This window comes from Camelus ferus, chromosome 19 (genome assembly GCF_009834535.1).
Source record: "Camelus ferus isolate YT-003-E chromosome 19, BCGSAC_Cfer_1.0, whole genome shotgun sequence".
In the NCBI taxonomy this organism is placed as follows: domain Eukaryota; kingdom Metazoa; phylum Chordata; class Mammalia; order Artiodactyla; family Camelidae; genus Camelus; species Camelus ferus.
The window spans coordinates 32,839,435-32,856,071 of NC_045714.1; the positions used below are offsets into that span (position 1 = coordinate 32,839,435).

General features: G+C 39.0%; 1 protein-coding gene across 4 annotated transcripts in view; it reads right to left on the bottom strand.

The window, feature by feature from the left end:
• Nucleotides 1-16,637, bottom strand: part of ATRN (attractin) — a 121,920-nt gene that overhangs the window by 49,581 nt on the left and 55,702 nt on the right. For all 4 annotated transcript variants that reach the window (XM_032461900.1, XM_006187136.3, XM_032461899.1 and 1 more), the window contains exons 12-19: nt 13,656-13,876; nt 11,584-11,705; nt 10,567-10,705; nt 9,758-9,948; nt 9,234-9,453; nt 7,842-8,027; nt 7,049-7,285; nt 1,866-2,003 (exon numbers count right to left, since the gene is read on the bottom strand). In XM_032461900.1, coding sequence (XP_032317791.1) covers nt 1,866-2,003; nt 7,049-7,285; nt 7,842-8,027; nt 9,234-9,453; nt 9,758-9,948; nt 10,567-10,705; nt 11,584-11,705; nt 13,656-13,876 — 1,454 coding nt within the window. The remainder of the gene's footprint in view (nt 1-1,865; nt 2,004-7,048; nt 7,286-7,841; nt 8,028-9,233; nt 9,454-9,757; nt 9,949-10,566; nt 10,706-11,583; nt 11,706-13,655; nt 13,877-16,637) is intronic.

Here is a 16,637-nt window from a genome sequence, read left to right on the forward strand (position 1 = left end):
ATGCTACTTAACATGTCTAAGTCAGCTTCCTAATCCATGTAATGGAGATAATAATAACAAAGCCTATCTTGTAGGATTGCTGGGAGGATTAAGTGAGATAATACATTAATAAAACATGGTTAAGCATTCAAAAATCATGGCTATTACCTGTAACTTAAGGGCTATACAACTCTAAGGAGAAAACATTAAAGACTTGGTATCTTAAATACCACTCATGGTATTTTTAAAACATGCTTTCTCTTATGGATTGTGACTGAAAAACAAAGCCAGCTCTAAGTTCTGAACAACTGATTCAGGCCCCTCAAATGGCACAGAGGATGTAATTTTTCTAAGATGACAGCTACAGATACGGGAATGATGGCATCTGGAGGCACGACCATGCCCAGGAGTTAAAGTCATGTCCTGGATGTGGTCCTCAGTGTGACCAACTCTCACAGTGAGACCTTGGGCAGGTTACTTAATCTTGGGGATAACAAAAGCAACTACGTCTCAGGTGGTTGCTAGCACAATGCCTTGTACACACTCACCACTCAGTAATGTCAGACACTCTGACTACTATTTAATGGATGAAATCTATTAACAAGGAGTGAAAGAGTATTTTTAGAATACCTTTTAATCTGAGCAAGAAATTTTATATGAGTGGTGAGAAAGAATATTAGAAGAGTAATAATAATCGCTCACATCTACTGAGTACTGACTACCTGTCATGTGCTGTGCTGACTGCTTTCATTTCAACAACCAACCTATTATCTCCATTTTACAGATGAGGAAACTGAACCCCAGAGAGATTAAGGGATATTCTGCTAGGATGCTAGCTCTCTCCTGGCTGCTTGGGATCAGATTCTCAAGGGCCATGCTAAGGGGTTTGGAGGTGGGATTTGGGGAGTAGGCAGAGATTTTCCTTTCTTAGTTACTTTCCTACTCAGATCTGAAGGATCTTTCCACTGGAAACGAGAACAAACCACAAAGTACTTTATTGGTATCATCTGTCATTTAAAAAAATATAATTTGAGTCCTGAAAATAAAGTGTCCTACTGCTTACAGGAATCTATTTCACAGGTATGGGGAAACAAGGGACTATTTAAATCTTTACAAATACTAGAAGTACTGAGGAATCCTGCTCCTGGTTAAAAACCTATGTGTGATTTTTGAGGCTCAACCACAGACAAGGACAAAGGCTTTCCCTGGTGGGTCTCAAGGGAAAGCTGCCCTCCAGCCTGGGTGGAAGTCTCTGGGGGGGAGCTGAATCAAGGTCTCGGGCCCCCTGACCAGCCACACTTCTTCACATATTTGCATCCTTAGCTCAGGACCCTTCATTCCCAGGTCTCTTTATCTGAGGCCTTGGGCAGAGGCCTTCTTCAAGCACCTCTGCTGAGCCACCTTGTGGAGGAGAGGGGAACCCTGAAGACGCTTTCCCCACCCCCAGTCCTGGGTACCTTTCCACTCCTAGCCCTTTCTCTTCCCCCTCCCTCCCCACCCCTGGGGGCCATAAAAGGTTTTTGCTGGGCCTTTGTTCAGGGCTCCCTTCACAGTGAGCTGATCCCTGATCCACCTGCTGCTCAACCAGCCACAATTCCAGGAGGGCAAATGCAACAAGGAGAGTCAGTGCTTTCTCCAGTTTAAAGCCTCTTGCTTACATCATCACAGTAAGTGATTAAAGGCTTAACACCTTCATTTCTGACTTTTTGCTTACACTTGGCAGCTCTGTTCACTCTCTCCCAGCTCAGCTGACCTCCTGACAAGTAGAATTTAAGGAATGCAGTATCCAAAACCAAGTGGCTTTCTCCCTCCAAGATATTCAGGTCAAACAGAGACATTGTGTTCCGCCTGGTTTGCAATCAGTAACCCTGAAAAATGTGACTTACGTTGACATTTTCCCCCATTGGTGGGATCACCATAGAAGCCAGATATGCAGGTCTCACAGTGCTTGCCCGTGGTCAGGTTCTCACACTTTTCACAGATACTCTGATTGATGCATTTGCTGTGGCCATTGCACTGACAAGCTGAAAGAAGGAATTGTCCCATGGTAGAAATGGGTGGACTGAGTTCCACAAGATTTACTTGCAACTATCTGTTTTAGTTCCTTATTGCCTCTAAATACAAAATCATCAAAACTACTAAAAACCAGTTTGAGAAATAAGATCGAAACATCAAAAAAGAACTAGTTCAGGAAAATCAGAAATAGATCACAAGGTGAAAGTCTGTAGCCATTAAAAAAAAGTTTTGTTGTTATTCACTATAAAAATAATATGTTCATGATAGTAAATTTGAAAAATACAAGGAAGGGGAAAAGATCATATACAATTCCACCACCCAGAGATCACTGTCCACATCTGGAATCTTTCCTTCCAGTAATTTTTCTATAGTTTTACACAGTTGTGCACATATTAATATTCAATTTTGATTTTTTAAATATAGATCACAATTATTTTACATTATTTTCTCTATCTTAAGCAAAACTTGAAATGCAAAATGATTTCTATGAATCATAACAGTCATTTAACCACTCCTTTACATTCTGATATTGTTTGCTTTCAATTTTTCATTTTTAGAAAAACACCATGCTTATATATAAACATTTCCATAAATGGAATTGCTAAGACTCCTGATGTATATAGACTTTACAAACAGAAAGGCATATGAAGCCTGGACCTCTCAGGACTGCTCAGGACAGCTGTGCACTGTAGACTCCATGTGGGGCCACTCACTTAGCACATAACTTGTAAGCAGACCTGCCTTTTTTTCTCCTTCGCTCCACTGAGATATAATTGACATATTATGTTGTGTAAATTTAAAGTGTACAACGTTTTGCTCTGATACACTTACATACTGCAAAATGATGACCACCATAGCTTTGGCTAACACCAGCATCATGTCACATAATTACCATTTCTTTTTTGTGGTGAAACATTTAAGATCTATTCTTAAGCAACTTCTGTGGATCTGTCTGGGTTGATCAATGTGATACAGCCTCTGCCTTTGCAGTTTTTGATGGCCTTGCACCTGTTCTGTTTCTCCACCCATTTTCTATCCCACCCATGTAGGTATCTGAGTTGCAATAAGCCTGCCAGAGGGACTGTCCCTCCTAGAGGGGACTGCCAAAGTGACTAGATGCACTCCACCAAATGACACCAGAAAATCCAGCAGAGGTTGGGAGCTGGAGCAGGCCTCAGGAGAGTGGTGACAACGGGAAGTACCTCATGACCTGCTCTGCCTGCTCAACAGCTGGCCGAGGTATTTGTCAAGGTGTTACAGGAGGAAAGGACCATTCCGCGGGGCGGGCAAAGGAGGAAGGCTGGGGCCGAAAGAAAAAATTAGGGCAATGCCCCAGCTATCTTCAGGTTGCCATAACACCCCAAGGTGGGGGGGCACTTGGCACAATCATGAATATGCCAAATGCATCCGGGCACCTGGTCTGTTGCTCCCTGCTTCCTCCACTGTGGGAGGAATGCTGAATAAGAATAATATACTTTGTACAGTGAATTTAACAAAATAAGTGGAAGATACATACATTGAAGACTATAAAACATTGCTGAAAAAAAATAAAGAACTAAAGAAACAGAAAGACATTCCATGTTTATAAACTGGAAGGCTTAATCTTGTTAAGATGGTAATACACTCCCAATTGGTCTACAGATTCAGTATAATCTCTATCAAGTATCAGCTGGCTTTTTGAGGTTGTTCCTAAAACCGACAAGTTCATTCTAAAATTCCAATGGAAATGCAAGGAATCCAGAACAGGCATGATAATCTAGAAAAATAAGAACAAAGCTAGAGGACTTAGACTTCCTAATTTCAAAACTTTGTACAAAGCTACAGTAATTGAGAAAGTGTGATACTGGCATAAGGACAGACATATAGGTCAGTGGAATAGAAACCAGAGTCTAGAAGTAAGTTCTTATTTTCCACTGATTTTCAACAAATGTGCCCCCAAAGTTCAATGGTTAAAAAAAACCTTTTCAACAAACAGTGCAGGGACAATTCATTAACCACACACACAAGGAGATAAATTTGGACTCCTATCTCACACCATGTACAAAAAATTAACTCAAAATGAATTATGGACCTAAATACAAAGAAATAATTTTATTTCACTTTAAAAACAAAACACAGGCATAAGCCTTTCTGATTCTGGGTTAGTTAGGCACTGATTTCTTAGCTACAATACCAAAAGCACACGGGATAAAAGAAAACACTGATACAATAGACTTATAAAGTTTAAAGTTTTTGTATTTTAAAAGATACCATCAAGACAGTAAAAAAAAAAAACACACACACACACACAGAATGGGAGAAATTATTTGTAAATCGTAAATCCAATAAGGAACTTGTAACTACAATTCATAAAGAACTCTTACGGGTCAATAATAAAAAGATAATGCAATTTATAAGTGGGCAAAGAATTTAAATAGACAGTTCTCCAAAGAAGACATCAAATGGCCAATAAGATGTTCAGCTTCATCAGTCATTAGGGAAATGCAAATCAAAACCACAGAGAGGCACCATTTCTCGTACCCTAGAGCAGCTGCAATCAGACAGACAGACACAAGTGCTGATGAGGATGTGGAGAAATCTGAACCTTTTTACATTGCTAGTGAGAATGAAAAATGGTACAGCTACTTTGGGAAACCTTGTGCCCACTAGTCCCCATTTCTGCCCCGACCCTAGGCAACCACTAATCTATATTTTGTCTCTAAATACTTGCCCTTCTTCGATATTCCATATAAATGATTTCATACAATATACAGTCTTTGCATCTGGTGGTTTTACATAGCATATTTTTGAGGTTCGCCCATGTTACAAAATACATCAGTACTTCATTCCTTATTATTTGCCCTATAGTACTGCACTGTATGAATGTACCACATTTTGTTTATCCACTCTCTGGCGGACAGACATTTGGGTTGTTTCCACTTTTGCCTATTATGAATAAAATTGCTATGAGCATTCAGTATAAGATTTTGTGTGGACATATGTTTTCAATTCTCTTGGGAATATACTGGGCCATATGACGTCTCTATGTTTAACTTTTTGAGGAAATGCCAAATTGTTTTCCAAAGTGGCTACAGCATCTTACATTCCTACCAAAAATGTATGAGGATTCCGATCTCTTCAATGATGCTGAGCATCTTTGCATATGCTTATTTGAATTTATAGAGTCCTTTACATATTCTGGCCATTAGACTCTCATCAAATACCTGATTTGTAAATATTTTCCTGTATTTTGTGGATTTTCCTTTCACTTGATGTACCTTGCTATTAGTGGAAAGGCACAGATTTAAATATTTCATTAATTAAGCCACTAGTAGATTAGCAATAGAATTGTAGATCCTTCAAAATATTAGAGAGGAAAAAAGGGAGCAAAAAAACTTTTAATCCAGTTTGGTAGATTAAAAAATGGTTTCTCATTTTATTTTCCATTTCTTGCATTATTTCCTTTTCTGAGAATGATGTTGCATCCTTTGCCCACTTTTTCTGTTGGGGTGACATGTAGCATTTTTTTTCCCCTGGATGGTGGAGGTTTACATACTTTGGATGATAATCATTTGTTACATACACTACAGGTATTTTCTCAAGAGTCTATCTCTGGCCTTTCATCTTTGTTTACAGTAGGCTTTCCCCTTACAGAAGTCTTCACAAAGAGCCCTGTCTGACAGGCTCTTGGAGAAGTTCTCATCCACTAACCTCCTGGGAGTCTCTGCACCAGCCTAGCCTCTCCCACCTGTTCTGAAGGCCAGTCAGTACATTCCCGAGTATTTACTGAAAGTCTGAATCAAAGGCCAATTTCTCAGGGGTGGTTTCTCAGAGCAGCTACCCCAGCAGCTTTAGGATAGCTCATGGTCTAGTCCTTCTTGCACCAACCACTGGAAGGGACAGAGAGGAGGGAAGGATGGGGGAGAAGGGAAGGAAGGAAGGGAGGGAGGGAGGGAGAGGGGAGAGAAAGGAAAAGAGAGGGAAGGAGGGAGAAAGGGAGACAGGCAGGCTGGCTGCATTTTTCCTTTTTTACTCTAGTCAAAAGGAAAAGAGAGTGGTTTCCTTATTCCTTTTCTTAGAGCACTTCATTAAGAAAATCTGTATTAAAAAACTTCCTGTTCCTTTGATATGTATATATATGCAAATCTGTTTAAAACCTAAATAAGCCTTAAGTCAGCAACAATGCAGGGATGTTTCTAAGAGCTCAGGAGCCATCTCTTTGAAATGTAAACATCAAGGGATCCAGGCCCCCTTCCCGGTCTCTGTGGGAATCCAGCCAAACTGTAACTACCTGTTTGCTATAGATACAAGTTTATTCCCCCTTTGGGTAAAGGCAATTAACTAACACAGGCAGTCATCCCAACTACCAGGTAAATTCAGAATAAACTAGGAAAAAAACGTAGAGCAAACTGTTAAATCCTCTCACATGAGGACAAGTTATCATTATTTGAGAACACGTATAAAAGGGATTATATATGTTCGGCTGTTTAAAAGAGTGGAATTTCTCTCTGTTTTAGCAATCTCACTAGCGGATTGCTGTGATGTGCACCACAGTCTGGTTTAATGCTTATTCAATAATAAAACCATTTTCTTTCTTTCTTTTCTGTATCTGTGAAGAGGAATTTCTGGGATGGCAGATTTTATTTTTAATTTTCCCCCTAACAATTGCCACAATGTATTAAGTAAAAAGTAAACTGAAGAATAATATATATCATATGCATAGTATACAGCATAGTATTTTTTATTTAAAAATATATATCTATGTTAAACTGTTATAAGTTTTTACCTCTATGAAGTACTGGTGACAAGAGAAATTTCAGTTTTTATTTTATCTACATCTGTAATATTTAATTTTTTATAATGAACATTTCTGTAATGAAAGTAAAACAACTCATTTGAAATCCTTAGGATTTTCATTAGTTGACATTATATCTTTCATATGAACCCATTTCTCCTAAAATGATGTCATATTTTCTTCTTAAAGGAAATCCATATAAATAACGTAGCTTTCAAGGCTTTATTCTTTGTAAGTAGGTAGTACAACACTTGACTTTGGATACACAAGACATCTTACCTGGACAATGAATGAAAGACCAGTTGTATCTGCTGTCCTCCAGACACATGCTGGAATTGAGAAGGGGCTGTGGATAGAAATTCCCTGTCTGAGGGGTCTGAGACGGCATCTTCACTGGTCCTTTATAGGAGCCCTCTATGCATTTGCCTTTGCCAGTATTGCTGGGATCAGTACACCAGCCACAGCCTGGTTGCTCCAAACAGTGACTACAGGTACAGTAGCCTGAACAATTTTCAGCTGTACAAAAAAAAAAAAAAGAAGTTACAATTCACTATCACATGTAGACTTAAATTCACTGCATTTAAATTATCTTTTTCTTTAACAGACGATTCAACTTCTGTGAGTCAAAACTCCTATTCTACTGTGATTGTTAAAGGACATAATAAATTTTTAAAGAGCCCAATATTTTGCCCAACATATAATAGGGACTCCTCCCCTCTCAATCCCAAAACGCTGGAGGCAGAAGAGACCTTAGTGATCATTTGCTGGAAAGCACTTACTTTATGAATTAGTAGATTAAGATGTGGCGACACTACATGGGCTGAGCAATATGGTACTGAGTTGGGCAAGTTATTTCTGCACTTGTGATTTATCCTACGTTTGTTTACTCATGTCATTGTGCTTGATTCTGTATGCAGGTTCACATGAGGCAGTCTCTGGACAGACCTGAGCAGAAGGTCAAGTCTGTTCTCATGCCTAGAATGTTCAGAGGCTGACAGCACTGCCCTACATGCAGGAGTTGTCACTCACACACAGGGCACTCATGAGTGCCTAGAGCTCACTTTGCACTCACGGGGGCAGCTGCTCATGGTATACCACTCCATACACTGGCCAAAAGGGAAGGAGGCCACGTAGGCATTGGAGTCCACGCACTGCTTCATGTTGCTGCACCACATGCACTCTGAGCTGCCGCTGGTGCACTCTCCACACGCCGTCCGCAAGGCACACGGCGGCCGGCACTGCTTGGCGCTGTGGTTCGCTGGGAAGTAAACCCGAGAGACACTTAGCGCTCCCACCAAGTCAACTGAGGTCAAAGGCTTTTCAGTGTGGGTTGTGAGCCACTAGTGTGTCACGAAGTCAATTCAGTGGGCTACACTCAATGAAGAATACAGAAAGTACTAGGTCATGATTTACTGTTTGGTCAAGTATATTTAAACACTTGAGGTGAAAAGTGTTTTTCTTTTCAAAGAGCGTTAAGGATTGACATGAGGGAACAAGTTAATCTTCCCATAAGAGTAAGAGTTCTAAAGCTCCTTACAATATAGGAGACTCAGGATGAACTTCTGGGGTTTTATAATCCTCCCGAATATGCAAAATTGTATCTTTGTTTATCTGGGGGGAAGAAAACCACAGCATTCATTAAATTCACCAAAGTATTCAGGATCCAAAATGGCTGAAAAGCTCCCCTTTTCGGGAAAGTTAGAAATTGTATTTTAAGGTGACTTCCAGAGTGCTATGAATTCTTGTCCACACCTCTGTATTCCTCAGACAAGTTACAGTACCTTCCTAAAATAAGACATGATGTCAGTGGAGTCCAGCCTCCCAAAAAGGTCCACAAAATTCCACCTACTGCTTGTGAGTCCTTCAGCAGGAGGAGGATGCTGGCGGAGGGCCTGCCCACGTGCTGCCTTTACACAGCCTGAGTGCAGCCCAGAGGAGCGCTTCAGGCCACTCCAAGCGCTGCTCCTTCAGCACCTCCCTCCCGCAGCTAGCGTGCCAGGTCTGCTTCAGCTGGCTGTCACATAACCAAACGTTCCCATTGTTTTTCTTCCAACTGACATCATCTTTTTGTCCAATGTCCCTGTAGTGGTCACCTAGCTTTTCTGATTTTTTTCTCTGCATTTTTTTTTTCTTTCTTCCACAGCATTTCTCTGCCAACACCAAGAAATTGGCCTTTCAGGGCAATTCTTATTACCTTTTGTTGTCAACAAACCAATCAATCTCACTGGTAATTAGACTATTAGGATCCTTGAGTAGTATTAGTTATTTTTGGTTTTGCTTATGGCTCACGTTGTTCAGAGCCAAAGACCCTTCTGCTTTAAAAATTCTGGGTTATACTCTGCTTCATATGTTTGAAATCAATACTCCATCTGTTTTTCATGAAATTTCACAATACTTAACGATGCCTTCTACAGTTTCTCTTTCAACGAACTTCCAGTAACACTTAATTCACCCTTATACTTACCAGGCCTTTCACAGACACTACCATTGAGTGGGTTGATGCAGGTTGCAGCCTTTAAGCCCCGAGTACTGGGTTCTGACAAGATTCCACAGAATCCAGCATCACTGGGCTCATGCGGCATCCACTGTAGCAAACTATTTGTGAATGGGGACATATCTTCCCAGCACCAGTAGGACACGTTGATCTTCCGCAGGCCAACCCATGGGGTTAAGGTGAGCTTGGACTGTAGGCATAACAGGCACAGCTATGAATATAATCAACGTCTTGACCAAAACAGGCTTCTAGATAAAAACCATTAAGTTACATATATCCAATAGATACAGGAAAACCTCCCTATCCCAAATCAGCCATGGCAGGTGAGTACAGACCATCGTTTCTATGTTTACATAGCATGCCTGGCACTTCAACATGGCCATTTTACAAAGGACAGGAATATAGCTCGGAGAAGACATCAGAATTTTCACAGAGATTAATAGCAAAGCAATAGGTGGATATTAGATATTTAAATTCCAAGGGTTTTAACTCACCATGCTCTGTGATGACTGCATGATTCGCAGCTGCTTAAGGACAAATTCTACCTTCTTCTGGGTTGTAAGAGAAGCCAAAAAGGCATTGTGGTTCCTACAGGATAATTTAGCATTGTCATAATTCTCCTTGGCAGTAGTAATTTTCAAACATGAGTTTCCGACCAAATGCCAGCCAGTGCCACAGATATTTTCTTTTACAAAGAAGGGAGAGAAAAATAAAGAGTTTTAGAAATCACACGAAACTACTTCTATTACCAGTTTGAATTACCAAAAACCTAAATGGTTTTTGTAATTTGAATTCTAGGTACTTCGTTAGGATGTGGTGAGGGCATCAGACACATTACTAAGGACGAAATAAAGAATACACGTAAGAATTTTTAAAATGTTTATCAGTAATATTTCCTAGATCTCAAGATGCATATTTTGAGGTCAATCTTCCTACGTCTTAGAGAGAAATATTTGTTTGGTGCCAGTGTTAAATTTATAAACCACCTTTTGAAGAACAATTAGAAACAAGGTTAAAATCCTAAGTAAAGAGCAGAAAAACAAACATGGATTATTGGAAAACACCACATCAGCAGATAATGCTTCACTTTCTTTCAAAGGATGATAGAAATCAATACTTAAAAATCGTATTTTTGCTAAAAAAAAATAACAACCACATTAGTGGTGTAGGGGATGAATGGATAAAGTGAGTTTGTCCCCTTTGCTGGTTTCAACCTAGGTAGGCTGCACAGTCTTGAGGGTGTGTGTGTGTGCGTGTGAAGTCTTTGGACCCAAACACATCAAGATGCCCCTGCAAGGCTTACCAGGCAGCGCGATGCACTCCTGATTCCGGGGCTCCCACTGACAGTTCTGGTCCAGGGCACAGCTCCTGCAGCTGGTCTTCTTGTTACAGTAGTACATGGGGTTATCCTTGGGACAATTATCATATCTGAAAATGGAGATCTAGAACACAGTGGACAAAAGTTTAAATCCACAGAGAGATCATGGTAGGAACAAACAGAATACTAAATACAACAAAGTCTAGCTGAGGAAGCAAACTATAGACAGACAGATAGATAGACAAGATGCAAATGAAGCAGCACTACAGTGGGAACACTGTAGTGAAATGTTCCGCTCAAGGACATGCCCTTTACCTGGCAAGGAAGCAGTGCACTCTTTTAAACACCATGCTTCAACCTGCTCATCTGTAAAATGGGGATGTTGAACTTACTGCTTTTTAAACACCTCCCAAACATGCTAAAAGTTTTATATTTTATAAGCTGCTTACCAGACTGACAAAGAATATCAAAAACTATAAAAGCTGAGTAATCATCTTTTTTTTCCTTATAATCTAAATAAAAAATCATACACGGTAAGCATAAATTATGCTGAGCCAAGATACAACATAAAGAGATTTTGCGAAATCTGTGATTTCCACAACTCAGTATGGCTGCTACATCCCCAACTCACTTTCAATCTCAAGTCCTAACTTGCTCCCCAAACCTTGCTTAGGTAGAGGGAGCACACCATTATCAACCCCACACTGAGGATCTAGTACTCAGCCATAACCATACCCAGGGAGCGGGGAGTACTCAAGAGTAATAGTCTCGCCTTCTATAACACCACACGTAAATCCATGTGGCTAGCAGGGCCTCTGGAAATCAGGAAGTATAGAGCATCCCTTCTTAAAAGAAAACTTGAGCAATAATAAAATCCAAATCTACACTGAAGGTTTTAAAAATAACTCCAGGTCAGTATTTATACTATACACACTATAATCTACACCTAACTCTACTCAGGATTTTTCTATACTCTGAAATCCTTGAGAAACAGCCTCTGACCTGGCCTTCTGTGCAGCTGTGGTTCACAGGGACACAATGGTCATTGCACCAGTGGCAGTCATTGGTGTTGGCTGTGCAGCTGTAACAATCCGTGTGCTGGTCACATCGGTCATGGTCAAGAGCTATGTAGAGAAGAAAAACTCATCAACCGTGACAGCTTCTCCTAAGAAAAGTCACAGGCCATTACAAATATTGTACAGCTTTTGTTGCGACTAAGGCAAAAAAAACCAAAGTAACAAGGGCTGGGAAGTAAAATGAGGAGTGAAACTGGCAGGAAAATGTACTGGCGTGTTCAGGTTAAAATACTATTTAGAAATAAATAAACAATCTGAAGAAAAGCTATTTTGTATTCCATGCCTCCAACAAAAGTACACCGAAAATGAAAAACAAAAGATAGGTTAATTTAACTCAACAACGAGATATGACAGAAATAGGTCTGGTTCTTTGAATATTTTTCTTCCAAAGGAAAAAAAATCAACTAGTAATTGAACATCAAGAGCTGACCAGGAACCAAACAACGTAATATAGGAGGACCAAGTCATTCATCCCAGCTATAAATGCAAGGATACTCTGGGCACAGGAAGCAGGTGGCACCACAGAACCCCCAAAAAGGCATGAGGCTGAGCTCCATCTTGCACAAATATATGTAAGTCAAAGAACTGGGCTACTACAGACCTGTTTGCTGATCTCCTACTGATCCCAGAAGAGTCAAGGTCAACAACAAAAGAGAAGCTGTACCACTGTGTTGCCTCATCTGTTAAACCATTCACGGACATGGCGCGTGGTGGAATCCATGGACTAGAAAAGGTAGGGCTCCCCCTCACAAAGATGCCAGCAACCTGCCTGGTCATCACCGCCTGGACTGGACCCACACACTGGGCCCACAAAGTGAACCAGGGAGGTAACATCTGAGATGAGATCATAGCAACTGGGTTCATAATGAACCACCTAAGGATAATTAAACATTATTTCCTATAAATTTGCACATTTAATTTGAGCTTTTAAAATGTGGTTAAAAATAACTATTTCACTGATTTTATCCCTTTTAGGAGACAGGTTCTGGTTATTGTGGTTCTCCAGCACTCACTAGACCACCAATGAACTTGGAAGGTTCCCCAGGTGTTCTTACTGAGGATTTATGTTCACCTTAATTTGGAGTGTTCTGTAAGAGTCAAGCTATCCATCATAACGCTCATGGTAACTGCTACAACAAGTTAAGAAATCCAGTCAATAGGCTTTAAATTAATTGAAGTGAAAACATATTTTGCAGAGACATTTTTCTTATGTTCAAAGGTCTTTCTCACATATTACTTCACCATATTTCACTGTGCTGTATGTCAAAGCAAAAGAGTAATAAAAACCTGAGCAGGCAAGATGAAGACAGCTCAGAAGATAAAAGGGCTCTAGAAGCAGGGATCATGGTTCATCCTCAGGAGCTGTCTGCCTTGCTATCACTGCCGTGCCCAACTAGAGAAGCCAGAAAAGAGTAATACTTGACAAAGATAGTAACTACCTCTACCTACTCCAACATAGCTTTTCTGAACTGACCCTCTTAATCTTATTTCTAATGTTAGAACTGCATAATCCAATATGGTAGCCACTAACCACATGTAGTTTTTAATTCAGATTAATTAACATTAAACAATTCAGTTTTTCAGTTACATGAGTCAATTTCCAAGTATTTGATACATGTGGTTAGGAGCTAACATACTGGGACAGTGTAGATACAGAACATTCCCATCATCACAAAGAAGTCCTACTGGATTGCAGTGCCTCGGAACAACTGCAGCCAGGTTCCGGAGTTGGTGTACAGTCCATGCAATGCTAGAAAGGTTCTGCCTTTATCACAAGCAGATGGCTTCCAGGAGCCACATGGCATGTTCCCAACCATTATAAAGATGTTTATAAACCAATTTTCAAACATTCATAAAGCATTTGCATAAGTTATTACTAAATAATTTGGGATAGTAAAATGAACATAAACAGTACATGTAGGCTAAGTGCCTCCATAATTCAGATAAAAAAGAATGAGCTCTCAAATTAATTAAATGTTAAGAAGAGAAAAAACATACATCTTTTGGAAAAACATTCTGATTTTAACTTTTCTTCCTGTGCATCAGTTGCCAACTCCCAGGAGACACACTGAGATGACCCTGTGTCCCATGCACACCGGATGCCAGGTCCTGCTGCCAGACAAGCAGCCTCACTCTGGTGTGCTTCACACTGTTCCGAGGTGAATACCAGGATGTCACTGAGGAGGAGACTGTTGAAGCCACCAAATACATACATGGTACTGAAAGAAAAAAAAAGGAGAGAAACAGTTTACTGAAAACTTACATAAGCAAAGTCATGATATACCTCTTTACAATTTTTTAGACAAATCTTACATATTGAAAGTCCTTTAAAAATTACTTTTCAAGATCTCAAAAAACATTCTTACAGCCTTACCTCCCAAATTCCAACTTTCACACTGGCCTGTGGCTACCCAGAGTAGACTACCCAGGAGTACCCACCTACTCCTTATAGCTACGATATTAAAAAGCTCTCATGATAACCTGGTGACTTTTAACCAGGATTCTCTGGAATATTTAAGTGTCAGTATAACCTAACATCTTTTAAAATTACATACATAATCCTACATATACGTTTTTAAATATTAAAAATAATCCATACAATTTAAAAGGCATAGATAAAGCCTGTCTAATCAAAACTCTGTAATGAAAACACAGACCAATAAGAAACAGGTAAAAGTACATATGGAAATTTAGTAAACAGTACAAGTGGCATTTTAATTAGTGGGGGAAAGATGGACTTCTAAGTAAGTAATACCAAGATAACTAAACAAACATATGGAAAAAAGATAAAGTTGAGTCCATTTCTCACTCTCTATACCAGAATAAATTCCAAATGGATCAGAGAACCACCTGAAAAAAAAAAAAAAAAGAAACTATGCAGGCACTAAAAGAAAACATGGATGAACTACTCTATAATCCGAGAGTAGGGGGAAAAAATCCCTCTGATTTAAAATCCAGAAGGTAATAAAAAATATGGAAAATTTTGATTACATAAATTAAAAAGACATTTTGCATAGAAAATAATGTTGTAAGCAAAGTAAAAGACAAATAATACACCATGAAAAAAATTATTTATAAATATGTTACAGGGAAATAGATTTTTAAGTTTCTTCTGTATAGCATACTGCCCAAGGCAATCTACAGATTTAATGCAATCCCTATCAAATTACCCAGGACATTTTTCACAGAACTAGAACAAATCATACTAAAATTTATATGGAATCACCAAAGACCCAGAATTGCCAAAGCATCACAGAAGAAAAAGAATGAAGCTGTAGGAATAACCCTTCCAGACTTCAAACAATACTACAGAGCTATAGTAGTCAAGACAGCATGGTATTGGATTAATCTTTGACAGGGAGGCAAGAATATACAATGGAATAAAGACAATCTCAGCAAATGGTGTTGGGAAAACTGGACAGCAGCATATAAATCAATGAAGTTAGAATATTCTTTCACAGCATAAACAAAACTAAACTCAAAATAGCTTAAAGACCTAAACATAAGACAAGACACAATAAATCTCCTAGAAGAAAACATAGGCAAAATGTTATCTCACAAACATCTCAGCAAAGTTCTCCTAGAGCAGTCTACCAAGCAATAGAAATAAGGGCAAAAATAAACAAATGGAACCTAATGAAACTTACAAGCTTTTGCACAGCAAAGGAAACTATAAACAAAATGAAAAGACAACCTATGGAACGGGAGAAAATATTTGCAAATGATGCAACTGACAAGAGCTTAATTTCCAGAATATACAAATAGTTCATACATCTCAATAACAAAAAAATAAACAACCCAATCAATAAATGGGCAGAAGATCTAAACAAACATTTCTCCAATGAAGATACACAGATGGCACCTATTATGAAAACAAATATATGTATGTATGTTTATGTATGACTGAAACATTATGCTCTACATCAAAAAATTGACACATTGTAAACTGACTATATTTCAATTAAAAAAGAAAAGACATAAGATGGCCAATAGGCACATGAAAAGATGCTCAGTATCGCTAATTATCAGAAACACAAATCGAAACTACAATGAGGTATCACCTTACACTGGTCAGAAAAGCCATCATTAAGATGTCCACAAACGATAAATGCTGGAGAGGGTGCGGAGAAAAGGAAACCCTCCTACACTGTTGGTGGGAATGTAATTTGGTGCAGCCACTATGGAAAACAGTATGGAGATTCCTTAAAGAACTAAAAAAAGACTCACCACATGATCCAACAATCCTAGTCCTAGGCAAAACTCTAACTCAAAAAAATGCCTGCACCTCAATGTTCACAGCAGCACTATTTACAATAGTCAATCCATGGAAGCAACCTAAATGTCCTTTGACAGATCTGGACAAAGAAGCTATCACACACAATGGAATACTACTCAGTTATAAAAAAGAATTAAACAAAGCCATTTGCAGCAACATGGATGGACCTAGAGATTATCATACTAAGTGAAGTTAAGTCAGAAAGGGAAAGACAAATACCATGTGATATCATTTACATGTGGAATCTAAAAAATTGATACAAAATGAACTTATTTATAAAACAGAAACAGACTCACAAACATAGAAAACAAGCTTATCATTACCAAAGGAGAGAAGAGCTGGGGAGAGGGATAAATTAAGAGTTTGGGATTAGCAGATACAAGCTACTCTATATAAAATAGGTAAACAACAAGGTCCTACTATATAGCACAGGCAACTATATTCAATATCTTATAATAATCTATAATGAAAAAGAATATGAAACCTACATCTCTCTGGTTATACATTCCTTTTATTAGAACAAGACAGTAAATTTGTCTAGCAAAAAAAAAAAAGTTACAGGTTTGGTAAGACCTAGAATTTTAAAAGGTGAAGTAGACAACAGAAGAAACAAAATGAGAAAAATTAATAACATGATTAGACTGCTTAACAAATGGAAAATCTGTAAAGCACACTTCAAGGTACAGGTTGAGTGGCCACTCTGG